The sequence below is a fragment of the Sitophilus oryzae genome, unplaced genomic scaffold, assembly GCF_002938485.1.
Source record: "Sitophilus oryzae breed Bouriz unplaced genomic scaffold, Soryzae_2.0 scaffold_494_pilon_pilon, whole genome shotgun sequence".
In the NCBI taxonomy this organism is placed as follows: domain Eukaryota; kingdom Metazoa; phylum Arthropoda; class Insecta; order Coleoptera; family Curculionidae; genus Sitophilus; species Sitophilus oryzae.
Genome location: NW_022147078.1, coordinates 942,802 through 966,826, shown reverse-complemented (window position 1 = coordinate 966,826; position 24,025 = coordinate 942,802). Strand labels below are relative to the sequence as shown.

Sequence of the window (24,025 nt, the reverse complement as noted above, 5' to 3'; positions counted from 1 at the left end):
CTTAAACTAACCACAAGATACTCTATTATTTAACAGGAAACCTATTAAACGGAACAATACGTTGAACTAGTGTCCCCAATCCCGAAAATCAATACAAATTTTTCAATAGGCCTGTCCTGCATTGTCCTGTCTGGAGTCCTGCAGGATACATGCGCGTAAAAACAAACAGGCACGCACGGAAACATCCAGATATCCGCGTTTCTGTATCCCGTGCACAAGGGTTCAAAATAATGAAGAATTATTGGCATGTCGTCACGAAATAAATATCGCCAGATATTCTACGGGGTGATATATGAGTTTTTCACATAAATTTATGTCAAAGTTTATGTGTTAGAATGTAAGTAAATTTGTGTTTTATACAGTTTTTCTTTGAAATTTCGCTCTAACTAGTTTTTTCTTGTACTAGTTTGTATATAAACATGATGTAGCCGGTTTTTTTAGGAAGAACATAGTATTTAAATATTCAAACATTGTTAAAAAGTTATTTTTTGCTTTGTGTTGTTGTAGTGAAAGCAAATGTGGAGTTCGGTGGCTCCAGATGATCCCCAAGGGTCGGCGCCCTCGGCTAGGGCAAAACACAGTGCCACCATTGTGGGGGAGTATGTTTACGTTTTGGGGGGACGCAATGGGAATCTGCCTTTGAAGGATTTCTGGAGATACAATTTAGGTAAGTCTGAATAAATTTTGTTTTTATATTTAAATATTAATATTCCTGTTACTTCTGTAGGCTTACTGTCACATAAATTATATTTGTTGCATGTATGCATATTTTATTTTAAAAATTTGACTTCCTTAATAATATTATCTTATACAAATAATAATTCAAGTGTTTTTTTTTTGAAACTTTACATTTACCTTAGATCACAAAACATCCCCCTTTAGAACTTCATCTGTCATGTTAAGAAATGAAAGTAAATAATAAAGCGCCTCTCGTGTTTGTTCGCACTCTAAAAATTTCAATTAATTCCTGTATTATTTTATTTATTTTTAATATATTTTTTAAATTTACATTTTTTTAATTGTAAGGTAATATATTACATTTAAATGGAATATATTACATAACAATTATGTCAATTACAGGATTACAAGCTTGTTTTCTAACATTTTTTAAATAAAACCAATTATAAAATTTCAATATATGTATATTTATCGTAGGTATGAAAAAAGTAAAATATAAAATGGATAAACGCTTACTTACATTGCAATAAAACTTCCACTTTTAGTTTTGCAATCCAAACGCAATATTTCTATTTCACAAATAAAAATATCCGACAACACTAAAATCACTGAAACTTCCGCGGCTGATAACGAAAACTGAAAAATATAACGGCACTTTTTGTTTTGGACCTGCATATCAACATTACGCTGTACTATTATGTGTTTGTTGTTGAAATAATATAAAATATCTAATTATAACTTGTAAATTTTAATATTTTAACATGATTTTAACTACTCTTGACAAAAATTAACTTTTTGTTATCAAGATGACATTTTAGACGGCAACTGACATATATGTCATAATATTTGAATCTTAAATATGTATGTAATATAATTTAAATTACTATAATGCAACTTTATACTAAGAAAACATTTATACATTCACAAAATACAACAAAGTCTAATAATATAATTTGAAAACAATAAATATTGAATTAAAATTGAAAAAGTTAAGCGCGACCCCTTGTGTTAAAATTAGATGATTAAATTTTCGCAATTTTTACACCATTTGATGACCGGTAGCGCCTCTAGTGTTTGTTCGGGCGGTTGGTCTTTTACTCCCGCTTTTGACCATTAAAGAAAAAGTTCTAAAGGGGGATGTTTTGTGCCTTAGATTAATATCTTACTCTTCTAGAAAATATAACAAAAAGTGCAATATATAAAATATATTTAAGACAATGTCTTCGCCCATTTGGTTATACAATAGAACTAAATAGTTAAGTCATACTTCTCGTAAAAAAAAACTTAATGTGAAAAAAAGTGACAGGAGAAACAAATTTCTTTCGAAATTAATATATAGATAGATAGATAGATATATAATAACTGTATATCCTCTCGCTAGACTAACTATAGGTAGTGTATATAATTTTGGCTTATTGAGTATTGACTACGTATATAATCAAAAGTATTAGTATAACAATATATAATGTTCACTGTAGCGTATTGTGTCTTTTTATTGTTATTCATAATTTGAAGTTGTCTGAGACACAGTTCTTTATACAGGGTGGCCCATCGAAAACGTTCCGCAAGGCATAACGGCCAGGGGAATTTTTTTTTCAGAAAATTCAAAAACACGTCAATTTTGTTTGTGAGGGGGACAACTTTTGCCCCAAAAATGATTGCAAAATCTTCAACCCTCTAAGCAGGGGTGTCATCCCCCAATTTTTTTCAAATGGGAAGGGGGGTCAAGTGGCACCGCAATGAAAAGAGCTTTCTATTCTCTATATTTCCCCGCTTCGTTTTTGAAAATCGGTGGAGTCATTGAGAAAATATGAAGGATTGAAATTTGAAAAGTTTATTTAAACATTTACCAGAGTAAATGATAAGGATAAATTCTTCGACCAATTTGCTGTTTTTTCTTATTATTTTAAGATGTTTACGCATTTTTTCACTTACCACAGTGCCACCATTGTGGGGGAGTATGTTTACGTTTTGGGGGGACCTTTGAATAAGAAGACTAAGGAAGGAGCATATCAAAAATCTTAGGTACACCGCGATGGGCCTCAAATATGGCCGATTTAAATTCCGGTTTATCAGTGTCGTTCCAATTTTATTTAAAAAATGTAAAACTATGATGTAGGGTAGACGTGGGGTAGACTCAATAATTTGTTGTTTTATTTTACGTTGTGAATAAATGTTGGTAGTTATTAAAATTGTTATAAAAATATATAATTCTAATAAAAATAGATAAGTTATAATAAGTATTTATTAACACAAACATCCGATACGCTACTGAAGCAGGTAAGTCAAATTAACGTATCTAAATTCTTTGACAAGTAATAAATAAAAGCTAAAATGCAAGAAAAATATATAATTTAGTTAATTTAAGTGAATTTCATAAATGATCGGTTTACTACACGTATGTATATTATATAGTCACTCACTAGCGAAAAGTTGTTCCATTATTTCACTCAATTTTTGCCGAGATCTACCGCACGCTACACAACCAACTATTTTAGAGTCTTTTTCGATAAATCGCGATAGTGTCACTGTTAATTTAAGTTCTGCCACAATTTCCATCTAGATTTACTACCTTTATACAACTATCAGTAGTAGAATAAATAATAAATAACATAAAATAAGCTCCGTAAAGACTGACAAATCCACAAAATTTCAAATCAAATTCAAATGTGTCAAATGAATCGTCAAACAGAACTGTCAAGGATCCCCACCCTAGAAAGCTTTTATGGTGGCTTTTCCGCCCACCATGCATGAATACATGGATAGCATTATGCTCCTTCCTTAGTCTTCTTATTCAAAGGGGGGGACGCAATGGTAATCTGCCTTTGAAGGATTTCTGGAGATACAATTTGGGTAAGTCTGAATAAATTTTGTTTTTATATTTAAATATTAATATTCCTGTTACTTCTGTAGGCTTACTGTCACATAAATTACATTTGTTGCATGTATGCATATTTTATTTTAAAAATTTGACTTCCTTAATAATATTATCTTATAGCACAGATAACATATAATTAGAATATAGATTATGTGTTATCTGTGCTTATAGGTTGAACGATCAGGTGCCACAAGGTTGAACTACAAAGTTGAACGGTCAGGTGCGGTAGTTGCTAGATAGCTGTTCTGTGACTTATGCGTTGAAGTTCTTCTCAGTATCGTTAAACTTTTTAACAATTATGGTGTAACAGAACTTCAACGCACAAGTCACAGAACAGCTATCTAGCAACTACCGCACCTGATCGTTCAGCCTTGTGGCAAGTGAAAAAAATGCGTAAACATCTAGAAATAATAAGAAAAAATCCTCAAATTGGTCGAAGAAATGTATCCTTATCATTTACTCTGATAAATGTTTAAATAAACTTTTCAAATTTCAATCCTTCATATTTTCTCAACGACTCGACCGATTTTCCAAAACGAAGCGGGGAAATATAGAGAATAGAAAGCTCTTTTGAAAAAAGTTGGGGGATGGCACCCCCGCTTAGAGGGTTGAAGATTTTGCAATCATTTTTGGGGCAAAAGTTGTCCCCCTCACAAACAAAATTGACGTGTTTTTTTGATTTTTTGAAAACAAAAATACCCTGGCCGTTATGTCTTGCGGAACGTTTTCGATGGCCCACCCTGTATTTAGTTAAGGAATATAGAGACATTTTGAAATGTCTGCTGGACTATCTCCTGGATATTTCCAGATCTTGGTTTAAATAGATTCTCAAAAAATTCTACGTACAGAGGAAAAATACAGTGCATACATTTTAAGTATAATAAACCTCGACATTTTGGTAATATTAAAAGCATATCTTCAAAATATTAAAAACAATATTTATTATTCTAGTTATTTTTCTTTATCGAAAGTCAACACATACCCTCGCTAATTTTATATCAAACACCCAATAAATAGAACCGTCTTTAACTCCTCACTATCAGCCCTTGGGCCTGTTCCTTCAGCCCCAAGGGATTAATCTCATGCATCATTTAGGTTTGTGCCATATTGGATGAGTCCCTTTCGGCGTTCTGTCATTTTTAACCACTTTTACCCCTGTTTGTAACTTTATCGAGTGATTTATCGTAACTTTATGGATGTTTTATGTCAAATATCAAACTAGTTAAGTAAGTTGGTTTATTTATAGTTATTAATGATACAAGTTCGATACGAACATCATAATGAAACGCATGTAACGTTAAGCCACGAGGCGTCAGCCGAGTTAAGTAAGTAAGTTAGTAAGTTTCATTAAAAAGTTCGTATCGAACGTGTATCATTCAAAATTTAATCTACGAGGCGACACGAGGGACGATCCAAAGAGATTTGATTTAATTTAAAATATCAGAGATATCCTCATAAAAATTAAAATTCAAAATTATCAGGTGCCCATATTAGTTGACGCCGTGGTAACCGTGCTTGTTGATTGTTTCCATTTTGACTTTGACAACTCAATTATTGATGTTCACAAAATATCCCCCTTTAGAACTTTTTCTTTAATGACCATAAGCGGGAGTCTTTGAATAACAAGACTTAAGGAAGGAGCATATCAAAAATCTTAGGTACACCGCGATGGGCCTCAAATATGGCCGTCTTAAATTCCGGTTTATCAGTGCCGTTCTAATTTTATTTAAAAAATGTAAAACTATGATGTAGGGTAGACGTGGGGTAGACTCAATAATTTGTTATTTTATTTTACGTTGTGAATAAATGTTGGTAGTTATTAAAATTGTTATAAAAATATATAATTCTAATAAAAATAGATAAGTTATAATAAGTATTTATTACCACAAACATCCGATACGCTACTGAAGCAGGTAAGTCAAATTAACGTATCTAAATTCTTTGACGTCTAATCTTTGACAAGTAATAAATAAAAGCTAAAATGCAAGAAAAATATATAATTTAGTTAATTTAAGTGAATTTCATAAATGATCGGTTTACTACACGTATGTATATTATATAGTCACTTACTAGCGAAAAGTTGTTCCATTATTTCGCTCAATTTTTGCCGAGATCTACCGCGCGCTACACAACCAACTATTTTAGAGTCTTTTTCGATAAATCGCGATAGTGTCACTGTTAATTTAAGTTCTGCCACAATTTCCATCTAGATTTACTACCTTTCTACAACTATCAGTAGTAGAATAAATAATAAATAACATAAAATAAGCTCCGTAAAGACTGACAAATCCACAAAATTTCAAATCAAATTCAAATGTGTCAAATGAATCGTCAAACAGAACTGTCAAGGATCCCCACCCTAGAAAGCTTTTATGGTGGCTTTTCCGCCCACCATGCATGAATACATGGATAGCATTATGCTCCTTCCTTAGTCTTCTTATTCAAAGGCGGGAGTAAAAGCCGAACCGCCCGAACAAACACTAGAGGTGCCACCGGTCATCAAATGGTGTAAAAATTACGAAAATTTAATCATCTAATTTTGACGCAAGGGGTCGCGATTAACTTTTTCAATTTTAATTCAATATTCATTGTTTTCAAACTATATTATTAGACTTTGTTGTATTTTGTGAATGTATAAATGTTTTCTTAGTATAAAGTTGCATTATAGTAATTTAAATTATATTACATACATATTTAAGATTCAAATATTATGACATATACGTCAGTTGCCGTCTAAAATGTCATCTTGATAACAAAAAGTTAGTTATTGTCAAAAGTAGTTAAAATCGTGTTAAAATATTAAAATTTACAAGTTATAATTAGATATTTTATATTATTTCAACAACAAACACATAATAGTACAGCGTAATGTTGATATGCAGGTCCAAAACAAAAAGTGCCGTTATATTTTTCAGTTTTCGTTGTCGCGGCTATTTGCAAGCCTATGTAAAACTTGAAGATTGGTGTAAAGGGAAAGGAATCAAGAATAGTAGTAACGAAAAGTTTCTCCTGGCATATTTTGAACATCTTTCAAAACATAGAAAGGCTTCATCACTTTGGGTATATTATTCCATGCTACGTTCAGTTATATCAGTGAAGAAAAATACAGATATTAGTAAGTACGTCCATTTAATTGCATTTCTAAAAAGAAAATCGGAAGAATTTCGGTCAAAAAAATCGAGAATTTTAAGAAAAGAAGACATAACTCGTTTTTTGTTGGAAGCTGATGATAAAACTTATTTCCTGACAAAAGTTTCATTGATAGTGGGACTTGCGGGAGCCTGGAGACAATGGACAATGCATTCATGTCATTATTCCATTTACAAAAACAAAGATATCACGAGATTTTTTTATAAGGAAAGGAAACGTTGAAGGAATAAATATGGTGGAAATGGTTTGAAGATATATAGCTATGCGGCCCACACAGAGCATACTCGATTTTTTGTGGGGTACAGAAATGGAAAATGTATTAAGCAACCCATTGGCATTAATACTTTAGGAAAAATGCCGTATAAAATAACATTGTTCTTAAGTCTTCCAAATCCACAACAATACACTGGACATTGTTTCCGTAGATCGTCTACGTCGTTGCTTGCAAATTCAGGAGTGGATTTATTAACTGTTAAAAGACATGGTGGTTGGCGCTCTAACACAGTGGCAGAGAGCTATATAGAAAATTCCAAAGAAAATAAGAAAAAAGTGTCATGTAATATTTTGGGTAACATTTCTGGCAATGATGGGTCCTCAACAAGTTCAAGCACTCAGGAAATAAATTTACTTTCTAAAAATTCAACTCGCCTGTCATCGTCTGGAATTAATTTAACCAATTGTACTGATATTACAATTAATGTTTACAATAAATAAACGTATTTAGGTACCTTTTTTTGCTTGTTTCTTATTTTAAAATTTGCGTGTTATTATGAAAGCCATAATGACATCCAAATGACAATATTAAATTTGTCATAATGACATTGTCGTAGATTAACAATAATAATGACTTAAAAATGACAATATAAATATATAATTAATTGTTTTATTATTAAAGTACATGTATCAATAATACTATTGATTTGTTCTTTATTGTTTTTCATAATTAGAAGTTATATGAGACCCATTTCTTTTTATGTTTTTAGAGGATTAGTCTATCCAAAAATGTTCTATTAATCCAACAGAGACTAATTGTCAGCAGTGGCTTTCTAATGAACAAATTTTTCTAACGAACAAAAAATATTTAACGTTTTGGAAAGTATACTTATCTCTTTCCGTCGTCGGAAGCTAAAAAAATGCCAAGAACAAAGAAAAAAACTATTTAAAATATCTAAATACAACAATTCGAGAACATTTTAGTTTTTTTTTAAACAGATACCTCTGCAAAAACCGTCGACGTTCTGTTAAAATGACTTTATATTAAGTTAAACTTCAAAATTAACAATTACTGTCTGATAACAATTACTTAATAAGGTTAAAACTTTCTGTATGAAAGTGTATGATTATTTCTAATTTGTTTTTAATTTTTATGTATGTTATATTTATCTATGTTATATTTATGAATTTATTTAATTTATTTAGAGGTCATTGATATTTTACTATAAACTAGCTAAATATTTTTGAATATTATTTTTATTTTTTGTTCTTTGACATTATAAACATTTATAAATGTTTATTTTAACAATAAGACTGACAATATTATTTGTATAATGTTTTGTATTATCTTTTGTTTGTTTGTTTGTGTACCTTGTTTTTTTACTTTGTTTGTTGGTTTACCTTTGTCTACAAATTGAAAAATTTTTTGACAATAAAGTCATTTATTTATTTATTTATTTATCTTCTTTATACAGAAGTGATTGCCATACATTACTAACATCTACAGATGCATAAGCAATACCTACATTTATTTTTATTAGATTGTATTAAAATATATATTCTTTTTTGGATAGATGAATGATTTTTCTAGGATTAGTATATTCCTCTGTATAGTCATTATAGAATATTATTATTTTTATTAAATAAAAAAAAATTAAAAGAATAGATATGCTGAATAACTAATCTCAATAAATTTGGATATTTAATATGCTATTTTCAATATTTTTGTAACTTTATTTTTACAACTTTTGAGAATGTTTCTTAGTTTTTCATTGATTTGAATTAATTAGCAAAACTCTGATGATTTGATAAAAATATATTTCCTTAAAATTGTTTTACATGTAACAAAGCCTTTCATTTCTTTATTCTTTGACGTTTCCTCTGCTTGGGTTTCTTCAAGAATAATCGAGTATGGGATAAAAGTATATTTTTGGCTAACGCAAGAAATAAATTGTCGCGTCACTGCAAACACTCTGTCTTCTTCAAGAGGATTTGAAGCCCACTTTATTTAGGATAGAAGGCCAATCTACTAAAAGCCCTATCGTTTGCCCTAAATCTATTATGTAACCACTTTTTTAAAAGAATAGATATGCTGAATAACTAATCTCAATAAATTTGGATATTTAATTTGCTATTTTCAATATTTTTATAACTTTATTTTTACAACTTTTGGGAATGTTTCTTAGTGTTTCGTTAATTTGAATTAATCAGCAAAACTCTGATGATTTGATAAAAATATATTTCCTTAAAATTGTTTTACATGTAACAAAGCCTTTCATTTCTTTATTCTTTGACGTTTCCTCTGCTTGGGTTTGTTCAAGAATAATCGAGTATGGGATAAAAATATATTTTTGGCTAACGCAAGAAATAAATTGTCACGTCACTGCAAACACTCTGTCTTCTTCAAGAGGATTTGAAGCCCACTTTATTTAGGATAGAAGGCCAATCTACTAAAAGCCCTATCGTTTGCCCTATATCTATTATGTAACCAGCGTAAATATAATTTTTCTTGCCTTTTTTTGACACGTAAAATTTGAGATACATTATTACACTTATCGTTTTGAATATTCTTTATTATTTTATTTAAATATTATAATATAAATAGTTTTTCATAATTTAATGTTCTATGATTCTCACCTATTTGTATCAGTGTTACCAAGTTTAATGGGGGATGTAGATGTAGAGATGTTAATGTATCCTAAAGTATAGTGTATAAATATTATTGTAAGAACTGTTTCTATACTCTTTACAACATAAAAAAATAATAAGTTTTAATAACTAATTAAAAACTAATGAGTAATACTGTAGAATTAACTTAACGAGTTATTTTACGTAATGCAACGTTGTCGAATTGATTTCAGTTACTGGCAAATGGCAACAACTGAAACCAACAGGAGACAAGTTACCTTCTCTACAAGAACACACAGCAGTAGCTTACAAAGACAATATCTACGTATTTGGGGGAGAAGTCAGCTTTTCAGCCAGTACAGAAACACCTCTGTGGGTCTACGACATCAGAAACAACAGTTTCAGAAAAGTAAAAACCAAAAAAGGTACATTTTTAGATTTTTACGATTTTTTTTCTTTAGATTTAAGGATTTTTTGTAGGTGTGGCAACGCCGAAAGGTCGCCGGGGACATACAGCACTGGTGCATAATGGCGCTATGCTTATTTATGGCGGATATCAGGATTTGAAAGGGTCTTGTGGTGATTTGTGGGCCTTTCATTTTGGTAAATATTGTATTTTTTATTATTATTGCAAAATTTTAGTGGCTTATATGATAGTTCTTTCTGTTATTTCCTGTATATCTTGTGATACAGTGACGTGCAGTGCAAATCAAAAAAGGCTAGGCAAAAATTGGCAAAGTAATAAAATAAATATTGCATTTTCGTAGTTTCGAAGTAATTAATTAATCAGTATAATTATTTTTTACTCAAAATTGGGGGAAATTTATTCAGATTTGGCAACGATGCGCAGGACAGCTGGTTTTGCCTATATTATATTCACACCCCTGTTGGTGATATACAGGGTGAAAATGACATTACTAATCGGTATTATTAAATAAAAATAATGCTTTGTTGTTTTTTAGACACTGAATCTTGGCATTTGGTGTTCACTCCTCCTAACAAGAGTTCTGAGCAATGTCCACCATCACGCCACAAGCATTCTGCAGCTATTCATGAAGAAACTCTTTGGATATATGGAGGTAAATATAACATTAGAGTATTTCAAAAAGTGCTCTTTCTTAAAAAAAACTAAACAAAGTCTTAAAAAGCAACAATTTAAAGTAAAACTGTATAGTTAAACTGCGCAAACTTGCCTGCACAATCCGCCTGTGTTAAAAAACTGAGCGTCTATGGGGGCTCTTAGAATTAGCAATGATATTATCGTTGTAATGTTATTAATTTTCTACAAATTTAAACTACATAAAAAATTATCAACTCTAGGCATGACAGACCTTCAAGAACGCAGCGATTTGTGGAAGTTTGACTTTTACACGAAAATCTGGACGAATATCAAGACCAAAGTGAATCCTGGACCTCTCCACAGTCATGCTTGCTGTAAAATGCCTTCTTCCATGATCCTGTTTGGTGGTGAAAGGAATGGGCAAAGTTCCAACGATCTGTGGAAGTTTATTTTTGGTAAACCACTTTAATCTGTTTGAAAATGCTTTAAGAGACATACTATAAAGGGTGTTAAAAAAACTTTGGTGGGTGATTATACAGATAAAAATAAAACAAAAAGTTCCTACGAAAAAATGCCCTAAAATGCTTCCCGAAGATGTTACAGCTCTTGAAAGGTTAAAAAAATAATATAGTCCGTCTAGAAAGTATCCGGAATTTTATATTTTTCCTAATTTTAATGTATTTTTTTTTCTGTAACACTCAAAGACAACAGTAATCCATCACGTAGGTTGTGCACAGTATATATCTTGTTTATTTTTAAGAACATTTGTAAACCGTTTTCCTTGACATTTGGTATATGTTTAATGTAGAAAGGTTTTTATTATTATTTTTATGATAAAAGCAACATTATTTGACAGATGTAGAATCATGGGAAAAGATCGTGATCAACGGAGTGAAACCTCAACCCAGATCAGAAAGCAGAGCGTTGATAGTCTCAGAATTATTACTGAACGGTTCCTCCAAGGCTTCTTTTGAGTCAAAAACAGTCAGGATCAGAGCTAGGACCTGTAATTCGGTGGACAGAGGCAACAGGCATTCTTCATACCTTCCTAATAACCGAGTAGCTCCCTCAGAAAACACATATGTCTTTCAACCTTCACAATTCAACTATACTGATGGTAAGTATACAGACCGGACCACTGTAGTAATAACATAGGCAGAACCGGACGAATTAGCGTATCCCCGTCCGCGGGATAAAAAGCAGTCGAAAAAAAGCGATGAAATACAGTACGTCTGTCCGTTCTGTAGCTACGGGGTATCCGTGAGAGGGGAAACGATATTCTCTCGATGTTTTTCGTAAAAAATTAGACGACGCGTTCCATCAATAAAAATTCGACAAATTTGCAAGAAACCAATAAAATAAGTGGGCGGAGCGATTTGCGGTGACGTACTCGTTAAGTCGACGTATAAAATATATTGCTGTTTATTTAAATGTTTTTTGTCCGCATTCCTTTCATAGACACAGATCTAGCAGACGTACTTTAAAAATAGGTAGATATGTGATAAGAATGTTTCAGAATTTGTATTTATTCGTGTTTTAATAGACAAAACGAATACATAGATTCTCGCGGCAGTTCTCGTGTAAAATTTATTAAACGGTTTTATTTAGCTCGACCCGTACGGTATTTATTTATTGGTTTGGGTCAAAATTAGAAATTGAAATTTAAGTACCTTCCTGTTGTCAGATTGATCTGAAATTTGATACACACCTTTAGTTCCGATGACAATACAATATAGTAATATCAATAACATTGTAAATCTAAGATGGCCGCTGGTACAAAATGGCGGATTTCATATTTTTCCACAACCCTCTCAATATGGGTATCAAATGAAAGGGCTACACTAGTAGAATACTGTGATTATGACAAAATTTAAAATCCAAGATGGACGTCGTTACAAAATGGCGTATTAGGTGAGGGCATGAGTAGTCGTGTCCAGAACAGTTGTGTCCAAGATTTTGTGACGTTAGAAGGACAGATAAAAAATAGGTGATTAGATGTACCTAAGTAGTTAGCGGTAGCTTTACCACCCAAGTTAAGGTAATAGGTTAAAACGTGCTGAGGACTGTATGGCATTAGGGTGGCTAAAAATGTAATGTCGCAAGCGTTTTCCCCTCAAGATTGGGCGCCTCTTGTTGTATATTATAGCCTTGCCCCTCTACTGAACCTCTGGGGGGGTCGACCGTTAAAATGTCCATTACTCGTGGGAACAACATGGAAACAATAAATAAAAAAACAAACAAAAATAAAAACGAAACTGCTACACAACGAAAAAGAAGGCTCGAAAAGGCGAAAGAAAAGTATAGAACGAAACGTGCAAAAGAAAGTGACAAATAAATTATCAGGTAAAAAACCATGTAATAATGATGCACTAAATGAATTAAATAGAATGAGGAATATTCGGTAGGCATTTCCGTTAAATACTAAAAACTAGAAAATAAAAAATCGGTAAAAAAACTTTTAAGTTAAACGGTTTTATCTTATGTGCACTGAAAACTAGAAAATAATAATAACAATTAGGTATTTTGAACTTCTAGTTCAGAAATATTTTAGTACTAGGCAGAATAGCTTTTAGGCATATTAGACTAAAATAAAAACGTGGGGCCCATTAACTATTGCTGTAATACTTTCTTCTATACTAAGTGTGGATTGCATCGACTTACTATAATCGTAACTGGAGATTTTGACAATCAATAACCAGCCGTGACGGCTTCACCAGCGAACGCCGAGCTCATGATCTACCAAAGTATAAAGATATGCTTTGCCATAGGTAGGATTTCAGAGGGGCCCCACGTTTTTATTTTAGTCTATAATATGCCTAAAAGCTATTCTGCCTAGTACTAAAATATTTCTGAACTAGAAGTTCAAAATACCTAATTGTTATTATTATTTTCTAGTTTTCAGTGCACATAAGATAAAACCGTTTAACTTAAAAGTTTTTTTACCGATTTTTTATTTTTTGAGTAAAATAATGGATGTTTACGAAGTTCGTGAGAAAATTCAAATTGTAAAATGGTATTTCCAAAATAGGTCTTATCAGGGTATACAAACAATTTTTCCACAAACTTTTGTAAACAGGCCAATTCCATCTTTACCTACTATATCAAGACTTATTAATAATTTTGAAACACATGGGTGCGTGTCCCCACAAAAACACAAAAGGCCTGTTGTGTTGATTAATGAAGAACAGGAGTTAAAGCAAGTGTTCATTTATGCTACCGCGGATCAAAATCCCACGTTTTCAAGTAATCAAATTGCTGAGGTAACAGATTCTTCACCTAGCACGGTTAAAAGAGTCCTTAAAAGGAATGGATACCGATCGTATAAAGCGCGCAAAACTCAAGAAATTTTCCAATTGGTCCAGAAAAGACCAATCTCGGCGTATGGCGTTTTGTGAATCTGTAATGGAAAAGGCCAATTTAGATGAAAACTTTATTCGGCGTATAGTTTTCACCGACGAATCAAGTTTTCCTTTATTGAGTCGGCATAACCCTACACAAGTACGATATTGGTCTCGGGAAAATTTGCACAGATATTTTGAGGTACGCATGCAATATCCTCAAAAGCTAAATGTTTGGGGTGGTTTTGTAGGGGAGCATATGATTGGTCCATTTTTTATAGAGGGTAATTTAACTGTTGCAAAGTATTTGGACTTGTTACAGCAGATTGTCCTGAGAATTCGTGAGTTATTGGGAGAAAGATTCCACAATGTCTGGTTTCAACAAGATGGTTGCCCTGCCCACAATGCCCGTATTGTTCAAGAATATTTGAACAATACTTTTCCCAACCGTTTAATTAGTGGATATGGAACTATTTTGTGGCTCGCTAGATCACCAGATCTTTCTCCCAATGATTTCTTTTTGTGGGGTTATGTAAAATCCAAAGTGTATGGTCATAATAGGGCTAATAATCTGGATGAGCTTCAAGTAAAAATACGAGAGGCTTTCCAAACTATTAGCCCTAATATGTCAGATGGGGATTATACGATCGCCTAGGCTTCTGTCTAACACAAGAAGGTGGTCTTTTTGAACACTTGTTATAACTTCTTTTTATTTAGAGTAATATTTTAGTTTTTTTTTGGGTTTAGAGAATTTATTTATTTTTAGTTTTGGCTTGTAAACATACTCAAATAATAAATATTTAAGTATTTTTATTTTAAATGTTACCTTAACTGAAGGTAAACATTTAAAATGAAAATAATAAATACTCGGCACTCCTCGCGTCGTATTCCTAGTCTGTCACGACCGACCCGTCCAAGCACAACTGCAACTGCGTACTGTCTGACCAGCCGACTAGCCGGCAGTGAATCTCGAGTACGAACGCAAATCGGGTAAACGTAAATTCGTCCGGCAACTTGCTATGTTACTAGTAGCACAAATTGCCTATAACAGATGCGAAAGAAAGCGACTGCATCGGAAACGGCCCGGCAAACCCGACACGCCTATTGAGTGGTGTAAATACACCAGTCGTTTAGTCCGGAAACCTATGCTGTGTCGTATTCGCTTGCTGGAATGACATAGTGCGTGGTTATATGTTTCTTTTTAAAAACGCGTGTAGGATTTTTGTTGAACTTTTGAACTGTTATTTCTAAGTTTTGGTAATTCGTATATCTTATTTAAAATGGGATGCAAATGTTTTTATTCATAAGGAAAAAAAGATATTTATAGTATAAAAAATTAATTTATTTAACAAAATTTAATTAAAAATGTGACAAAATAGTTACCTTTCTATTGGTTCTATCGGACTTTTTTCGACTATATAAATCTTTATTTGTAAACTTTAATACATAAAATATTTTCAATCTAATAAATAATTTAATGATGTAAACAAGAGGAAATTTCTCACATAGGTGGTCAAATTTTATAGTTTTCATTATATCAAACAGCCTCTGAGAAATGTTTTCAACTTAAAATGCCTTTAATTATGTTTGACTACATCATTAAAGAGGGTCTTCAAATACATCAATGTGATGTTTGTCTAAAATTTGCAAAAGAATCCGAATCTCTGGATAACTCGAAATTATTTACCCATTTAAAAGCCTTTGATCATGAAAGTGGAAAAATGTGTTCATTTTATTTACAGGCTGGAAAAATTATTTATATTAAATTTTGATGAGTTTTGCACTGAAGAAAACATTCAGAGGCTGTTTGATATAATGAAAACTATAGAAGTTGACCACTCATGTGAGAAATTTCCTCTTATTACATCATTAAATTATTTATTAGATTGAAAATATTTTATGCATTAAAGTTTACAAAAAATAAAGATTTATATAGTCGAAAAAAGTCCGATAGAACCAATAGAAATGTAACTATTTTGTCACATCTTTAATTAAATTTTGTTAAATAAATTAATTTTTTATACTATAAATATCTTTTTTTTTCCTAATCTCCTACGAGCTGATATAATATGACGAGCAATCTATTAAATTACTGTGAGATTATACAGAAAAGTCCACAGACTTCGAGACATAGGAAAATCAAGTCCATTTAGCGTGTATCCAAATTTTGACAAGTTTTCAAAAATGACAGTTTTGTTTAGACTGACGTTTAATTTCACCTGACCTCTCGGTGAATGATTTCTTTTTATGGGGGTACATAAAATCTAAAATTTACGGCCATGAAGAAATTCAAAACTTGGAGCAGAAAATATTTAATGCCTTTGAGACTGTCACCCCTGATATGTTATCCAATGTGAGGAGGGGATTTTATGATCGTTTGGTTTAATGCAAGAGGGAGGCACTTTTGAACAATTTTTGTAATTTTTTAAATTTCATTATCCTGTTTTTTTTACCGCTTACCCATTACCTACCTTGACGAACATGGGAAAACGAAGGTCCTTTTCAGGACCACAAATATTTTGATTGAGAAAATTGGTAACTTTTTTTGGATTAAAAAACAAAAGTTGTTAATATAATACCAATTTAAAAGTGTTTTAGTAGTTTTAATACACACTATGATATAAAATTTATTATTATTATAATGTACATTATTAATACTATTGTTCATTCGAAATGGCATTAAGGCCCAATTGCAACAATGATTTAAATTTTTCTTAAAGATAAGTAGAGCTTCGAATGAGCTGTATTTATATTTACTTTAATATTCACCTTAAATGAGGGAATTTGACTGATACAATTTTTGAATTTGAATTGTTTTTAATGATACTAACAATTTTAGTTCAATTTTTAATAAAAGTTATTTAATATTAATAGAAATCCAAGAGATTTGAAACCTCTTTTAGCGATTTATAACATTCTCAAATGAATTACAGGTGCCCTTATTTTCTATGAAAATCACACAGCTTTTTTCATAGTCGCTGCAGTTGCTATAGCTATAAAAACTAATTTTTTAAGGTGTGAAAATTGCGACACACGCTAAATGGACTTGATTTTTCGTATGTCTCGAAGTCTGTGGACCTTTTTGTATGCCTCGATAATATATTGGTGCAGATTATTTTCACCCAAACAAATAATAACCCAAACTATACATTGATGCGGATTGTCTATGAACTCTTTCTGAAGGTCACAGAAACCTGAACGCGTAATTCGGTGTTCTTTCGCATCGTTGTAGTTAATTTGTGCTAGTAGCCTGGTCTTCTCTGTATAGGGATATTTGTGGCATTTTATTTCAATATTTTTTTGAAACATAAAAAATAGTTAAAAAACACTGATTCTTCCAGGTAGCAATTTAGTTCAGCAATATTCCGATGCCCGATCTTCCAAGACCAGCTTTCTCCAAGAAATAACGAAATTATCCCAAATTAACATTTCCAAGATTAGCAATAAGTGTAACTACACAGTATTATCCAAGGGAAGGGCTACAGATAGTACTGAAAGCCTTCTAAGGCAGCACTCAAGTCCTCAGCAGGAAATCAACACAACCCTGGCTGAGCCAGAACAAAATATGACGCCATCAAGGGGTAAGTATGATATATTTTATTAAAAATATTTATTTTAATTTATAAAATAGTGTATCATAGTGAGAGAATAAGCTAATGCATTTATATATGTTAGCTTGTTGTCTTTAGTTTCAAATGCCACTCAGGGCCAGTTTTATATCGTCAGGTAGTAGTTAATCTTGAGACACACTTAAAAGAGGTTCTAAAAAGAACAATAATGTTCGACTGCAAAAAGAAAGTAAAGAAAAAAAAGTGCTGTAAAGATTTCTTTTAAATAACTGGTTTTTTGAGTATAAGCCTTTGGAACTATATTATTTTTAAGAAAAAACATTTACTTGCTACACTTTTACTTAACACAGTTATTTTAGGTTATTTTAAAATAGGTCTCGCCTGTTTCGTTAGGTATATACGAACAGGTAAAAAATAAGGTTAAATCATTCTATTTTTTTTTTTATTTTTCAATGTTACACGCTGTATATATGTCCTTTTATTAATATACATTCAAGAATTTTGATAATATATGAGAAAAAAGATCATTTTAAATATTTTAGAAAATTTAATCATTTTACTTTTTAAGTTTCCTTGTATATGAGAATAAATAAATATAATACTTTCATATTTATCTAAATGAAGGACATATATGTATTATTTATTATCAATAGGCTTCAAAATAATAGCTTTTCGCATTATTAATATTTATTTAAACAATTTTGTATAGCTTTTCTAATATACAGGGTATTTTTTATGCGCGCTATTGAACAGTAACATCCACAGTGTGTATCAGCCAAGTAGAATAATAAATTCAATATGAAATAAATGGGGGAATTCGAAAAACACATAGTTAATAATCTTCCATGTTCCTCTCTGAATGGCTAACATGGAACAATAGGCTGATAAACACTGCCTACATTAACGCTTGCAACACAATAATAAACAAGCGCCACAAAAGTATTAATTTTTGCGACGTGATTGTCAATATAAAAAAGTCATTTTAACAACTAGGCATAAAAGTAAAGCACCAAAGGTCTAAGCCATAGACTTAAAATAAAATATAGACTACGCTATTTACATCTCAACGCGGTCAAACAATATTTTTTGTACACATGTTTACTTCTGGGTACAGTCGACCGAGCCTTTGTCATCCAGCCTATGTTGTCACGTCTTTAATATTATCAATATTTTTTTTCTTATTATACACATATATTGAGATATTAATACTACAGTTTAATAAAGTACGTTTTAGTATTCCATAGATGTATTAAATAGTCCTTATACTACTAAATTATAAGTCGGATACTGTTTAAAAAGAATAAGTTCTTTACAATATGACAACACCGATTAGAGGCGAGGGAGCCTATTCATTCATTTATTACCTTGTAGTACGCGTGGCACGTGTGCGGTAAAGCTTTGTTGCCGCTATGTCCCCGGCTGTATTAACGCATTTTCTTAGCTTGTAGTCCTTAAGTGTTTATTTTATTGACTTTTTCTGTTCAAGAACTATAAAATATGGTTCGTCAGTGCCAAATTTGCAAGAAATTTGACTTAAATAATCCATTTAAGTCTTGAAACGACTTTCGACCGGTAGGCAACTCTCAATTTACCCATTAGGAGTCAGTGGCGTTGTTGTAGAAAGGCGCTTATTTAGATAATATTTTAGTAAAATGTAAAATCTGAATTTTTTCTCTTACATTACATTATTTACTTACTTACATTGTAACAAAATCATAATTATAACCCTGTTAATACTTAATAATGTTTTTATTAAAAATATATTCCGGTTTATTCTAAAATTATCTTGAGAATCTAAAATAACATACAAGAATTTTAAAATGATATTACATTATGAAACAATATTTTTTAATATACCGGGTCGTCTCAAAAGTGGCTCACCCCTATAACTTTTTTATTTTTTCAGATAAAAAAAAACAGATTTGTATGTTAGTAGGTATATGACATAAATTAGGATTTATTGACATATTCAATTGTTTTTGGTCTCTTCCTGTTTCACCGAATGATTACATCTTTTGATTTTTAAAGGCACCCTCGGTATATTGCTACTTTATTCGATAAAAAATGACACTCTGAATAGAATGACATATCATATGTCAACTTTCGACATTTTCGCTTAAAAACAAATCGTATTTTAAATTTCAATCCAGGGTGTCATGGTGTTGTTAAAAACACTAAGTTTTAATCAAGGAGCCTTGGAAAAATAGTTTTGATCGTCTAATGGGTTTCGTGTCTTGTCTAGGCCGGTTAAAAGATGTACAAATCGTATTTTTAATCATACATATGTCAATTTTTTCAAATGGGGTGAACGAACAAGGGTGACTCATTAGCATATTTGGAAAAAGCATTATGTTATGAATATATTGATACCACACACATGGTATTTCGAGTCAAATTGTCGTTATGAACCGCGTGTTACAATTACAATTAAACCATATGCGAAAATGTCAAAAGTTGACATATGATATGTCATTCAATTCAGAGTGTCATTTTCTATCGAATAAAGTAGAAATATACCGAGGGTGCCGTTTAAAAATTAAAAGTTATAGTCATTTCCGGTGAAACAGGAAGTGACCAAAAACAATTGAATGCGTCAATCAATCCTAATTTATGTCATATACTAACATACTAAATCTTGTTTTTTTATTTGAAAATATAAAAAATTATGGAGATGAGCCACTTTTGGGACGCACCCGGTATAATAAAGACAGTACCGAGTTAAATAAATGTAGTTTTCATTTTATCCACTTCCTATCATCTTCCTTGCTTTAATGGAACAGATTTATGTTTTCTCTAATTTACATAATAAGACATCACTTAACCAGAAAAAAAATTACAACAATCATATTTTTTTTTCTCCCTGTCGCCGATTCTATTATATCTGTGGAATAGATCCTGTTTTGATTAATATTAGGGGTTGTAAATGTCTGACTAAAATTAATAATTTATTATTAATTTCAAAAATTACGTAATTTGGATTATAAAATTTCTTCTATAACGTGTATTTTATTATTTTTATCCTTTTGGACTCTAAGACGTTTTTCTAAATTTTTATTTAAAAACCTGTCCTAAATCTTAATAAAATATAAAAAAGTTTAAATACGATATATTTTTAATTTAATTATAGCTTCATTAAAATAAAAAAAATACCCGGCTATGATACGGAGAGTTCAGGTGTACTTGAGAAACGAAAGACAGTGTTGTGTTTCTCGGCAGAGTCGTCAGGGAACGACCGTTACGACAGAGACAACCTATCTATCGCTCGTGTCGCACTCGTTATAACCTAAAACAATAACACAACAATAACAAGATATTGTCTGAACGCATGTTCCAGCTATTTATGAATGAGATGCTCAGTCTATATTTTATTTTAAGTCTATGGTCTAAGCCATAGACAAACAAATAAAAAGAGACTGACAAATCCCATGGTAAAGAGTGGGACCGCGTTCCCGTAGCGCAACTCAGAATAACAATTTTGAAACCAATTAGCAGGACCATGGCAGGACGTACGTCTTTATTGCATCTTTCTTTATTATGTGTGCTTTATATGAAAAAGAAAGAGATAGGTATAAAACGTATCGTAAGACATTATCGCACATTCTGGCTGGCGGAAAATTTAAATTAGCCATTATTAGTAGTATTCTTTCATTCTGAAACTGAAAATTTTCACTTAAACTGATTTATTCCCTATACCACGTAAAAGGAACGTGGTGTAGGGAATAAATCAGTTAATGAAAATTTGCAGTTTCTTTCAGAACGAAAAGAATACTACTATTATAAGGGAAATTATAAAAAAAAGCAAAATTGTACTGTTTTGTAAACTTATTTATTTATACATAAAAATAAATAGACTTTTTATAATAGAATAACAAAAATAACAGTGTTTATTCCACCCACCTACCAATTTTAAATGCAGAAGAACTGACTGTTGCAGGAAACGATCGGCCAATTTTTTAAAGGGCATTAAAATCTCATTTTCGAAAAACTGCCTAATTGCAATAACAAAGTGAATATCCAAGCAAAGAAGACTTTACGAGAATCATGATCCTGAACCATTTTCAAGTCCAGTTTTAATCCTAAAACAAAAGTAAAATAGGTATATTAATAAAGTTTCTGGTTACTATAAACCAGCTTAAACTACCTACTCAAAAAATGAAAAAAATTAATTGTATTAATTTGTTATGTTAAGAGAGGTTCGAAATATTTTTGACACAACTACTTATACTTTTTTCTTAATAAGATGATAAATATAACTACTTACGTTTATTTTACTGGGTGTCTTTGACATATCTCTCAGAGAAAGGGGGCACCAATACATATAGAAAATAGATGATACTGGCTCCTGCAGCAAATAAAATAACAAATAGTATAACCTAAAATTATAAGTAACAAAATATAAATACCTATATGGAACAAAGGAATTTGTTCCCTATATCCATATTCATAAGTCAATAAAATGGATAGTTTAGAGAAAAAGGTAAATCACCAAAAGAAAAATTAACAAACATGACGAATTGTCATGATGTTGTCATCTTGCTTGTCATGATGACGAAAACGAAAGGCGATTGTTCTAATTTATATTTAGAAATTACGTTTTATATGGCTGCTTCTTTCTCTCTTGTTATATTAGAATGAGATAGTGGACCCAATAAACGCAATGCGCAGATCAACATAAATAGAACGAAATTTTGCGTTCTGAGTTGCGCTACGGGAACGTTGCCCCTCTCTTTGCGATTTAATTTGCCAGTCTCTTTTTATTTGTTTGCCTATGGTCTAAGCATAAAAGTATGAAAATATATTATTAAACATATTTATTAAAATGACATAAAGTGTCAAATTCAACGAACGTAACCATAGTTTCTCAATATATGTATAATTACATACAAAGCAATGCCTTCTATTAAAAGATCAGCCTACGGGCGGACTTTTGTTTACTTCATCAGCTGTACATACTTAGATATTGGGTTAGATTCCGTTTCATATTTTGTCGGTTGATTTTTGGTTTTAACTCTTTGATTTTTGGTATTATTTATTATTGTAGTGCAAAAAACTGATTATTTTGGTAGCAAAAGTGACATAAACTACTACCAGATATATGGTCCTCTCGGTTTCGCACAAAAAATAGAAATTTTAAAAATTACATCGTTGTGCAAGTGATTTTTTTACTTATCGTGATTTTTGTGTGTGACTTTTTAAGACTCTAACAATTCATCAATAAAGCTTAAGTGGAGTGTGTTTTTTTGGTGCTATGCCTCATCTTTGTTGTGTTCCTGGTGGAAAGGATAGTTATTATACTAGGCAGCCTAAAGTGTCCGGAAGAGCAAGAAAAGTGGGTACGAGTTATAAATCAAGAGAATTTTATTGAAAATATCTTTAATAAATTTAAAAATAATATTCTCCCATGATGGTATTAATGAAAACTGGACAATTATGTTTATTTTATTCATATTGTGGAATCTCCACTCCAAGTGTTGCTGGTTCAGCTTCGATAGATTCAAACACGTAAGTAGGTATTATGATCTAGGGAAAAATAAAGAATATGTGTATTAGAGATCATGAAAAAGATTATTATTTTGAGTTCAAATTTTAAAAAGATTTTTGTATAATGTATGTTAAGCATAACATATATTTGTTCAGTAATTTTTAATGAATAGTATTGATTATTTATAATACCAAATTAATATCAAATATTTCGAAAAGTGATGGCTGAATACAATATGAATAAAATAACAATAAAATTGGTATATTTGCATAATACAAAATTAAGTTTTAAGAATAAAGGTGTTACTAAAAATACTAAGAAATTCATATTTCTTTTGTTTTAATTGGTCTAATGTTATTTACATTTTACGTAAGAATTATACCGTATCATCGAAAAAAATCGGCGTCTAGTTGGCTTGGAAATGAACATCGATGCCATTCCCTAAATAACTGTACACATAAAATAATTAACTAGAATTTTACAATCTTGGAAAATTTGATATTCTTGAACCTTGATTCTAAATATTCTAAATTTTTTGATTTTCTTGGAATTTTGATTCGGAAAAAACGCTGATTGATTTTTCATTTGTTTTTCATTATTTTTATTTGGTTTAAAAAAAAACGGTTCAGCTAACATATAGCCTCCATCAGTGTTGTGTCATATGAAAAAAATAGTGTCGAATATAATCCAAAAATTGCATATAAAAATATTCACACCACGCACATAATGTTTACTGCGTATTCCATAGTCAATGTAGATAATTTTAGTGTTAAGAATAATAATTTTAAAAATATGTGGTCATCTTTTGATAAGTTTATATTAGTTTATTAATTGCAGTAAACATTATGAGGTGTGAATTATATTGTATATGTAATTTTTTGGATTATATTCGTTCTATTTTTCTCATATGACACAACACTATGAAGGCTATAGTTAGCCGAAACGTTTTTTTTAAACCAAATAAAAATAATGAAACCCAAATGAAAACTTAATCAGCGTTTTTCCCGAACCTAAAAATCCCAAGAAAAT

General features: G+C 31.1%; 1 protein-coding gene and 1 long non-coding RNA gene across 2 annotated transcripts in view; one reads left to right on the top strand and one right to left on the bottom strand.

Moving 5' to 3' along the window:
- The first annotated feature begins 514 nt into the window (after positions 1-514).
- LOC115886696 (tip elongation aberrant protein 1-like) overlaps positions 515-24,025 on the top strand; it is a 29,886-nt gene continuing 6,375 nt past the window's right edge. The window contains exons 1-7 of the mRNA XM_030905958.1: positions 515-667; positions 9,781-9,972; positions 10,028-10,150; positions 10,510-10,626; positions 10,868-11,062; positions 11,464-11,724; positions 17,287-17,526. Coding sequence (XP_030761818.1) covers positions 517-667; positions 9,781-9,972; positions 10,028-10,150; positions 10,510-10,626; positions 10,868-11,062; positions 11,464-11,724; positions 17,287-17,526 — 1,279 coding nt within the window. The 5' untranslated portion in view covers positions 515-516. The remainder of the gene's footprint in view (positions 668-9,780; positions 9,973-10,027; positions 10,151-10,509; positions 10,627-10,867; positions 11,063-11,463; positions 11,725-17,286; positions 17,527-24,025) is intronic.
- On the bottom strand, positions 21,556-21,944 carry LOC115886697. Its single transcript, XR_004050932.1, has 3 exons — positions 21,918-21,944; positions 21,776-21,856; positions 21,556-21,590 (listed from the first exon to the last, which is right to left on the bottom strand). It is a non-coding gene; the product is annotated as an uncharacterized LOC115886697 (long non-coding RNA).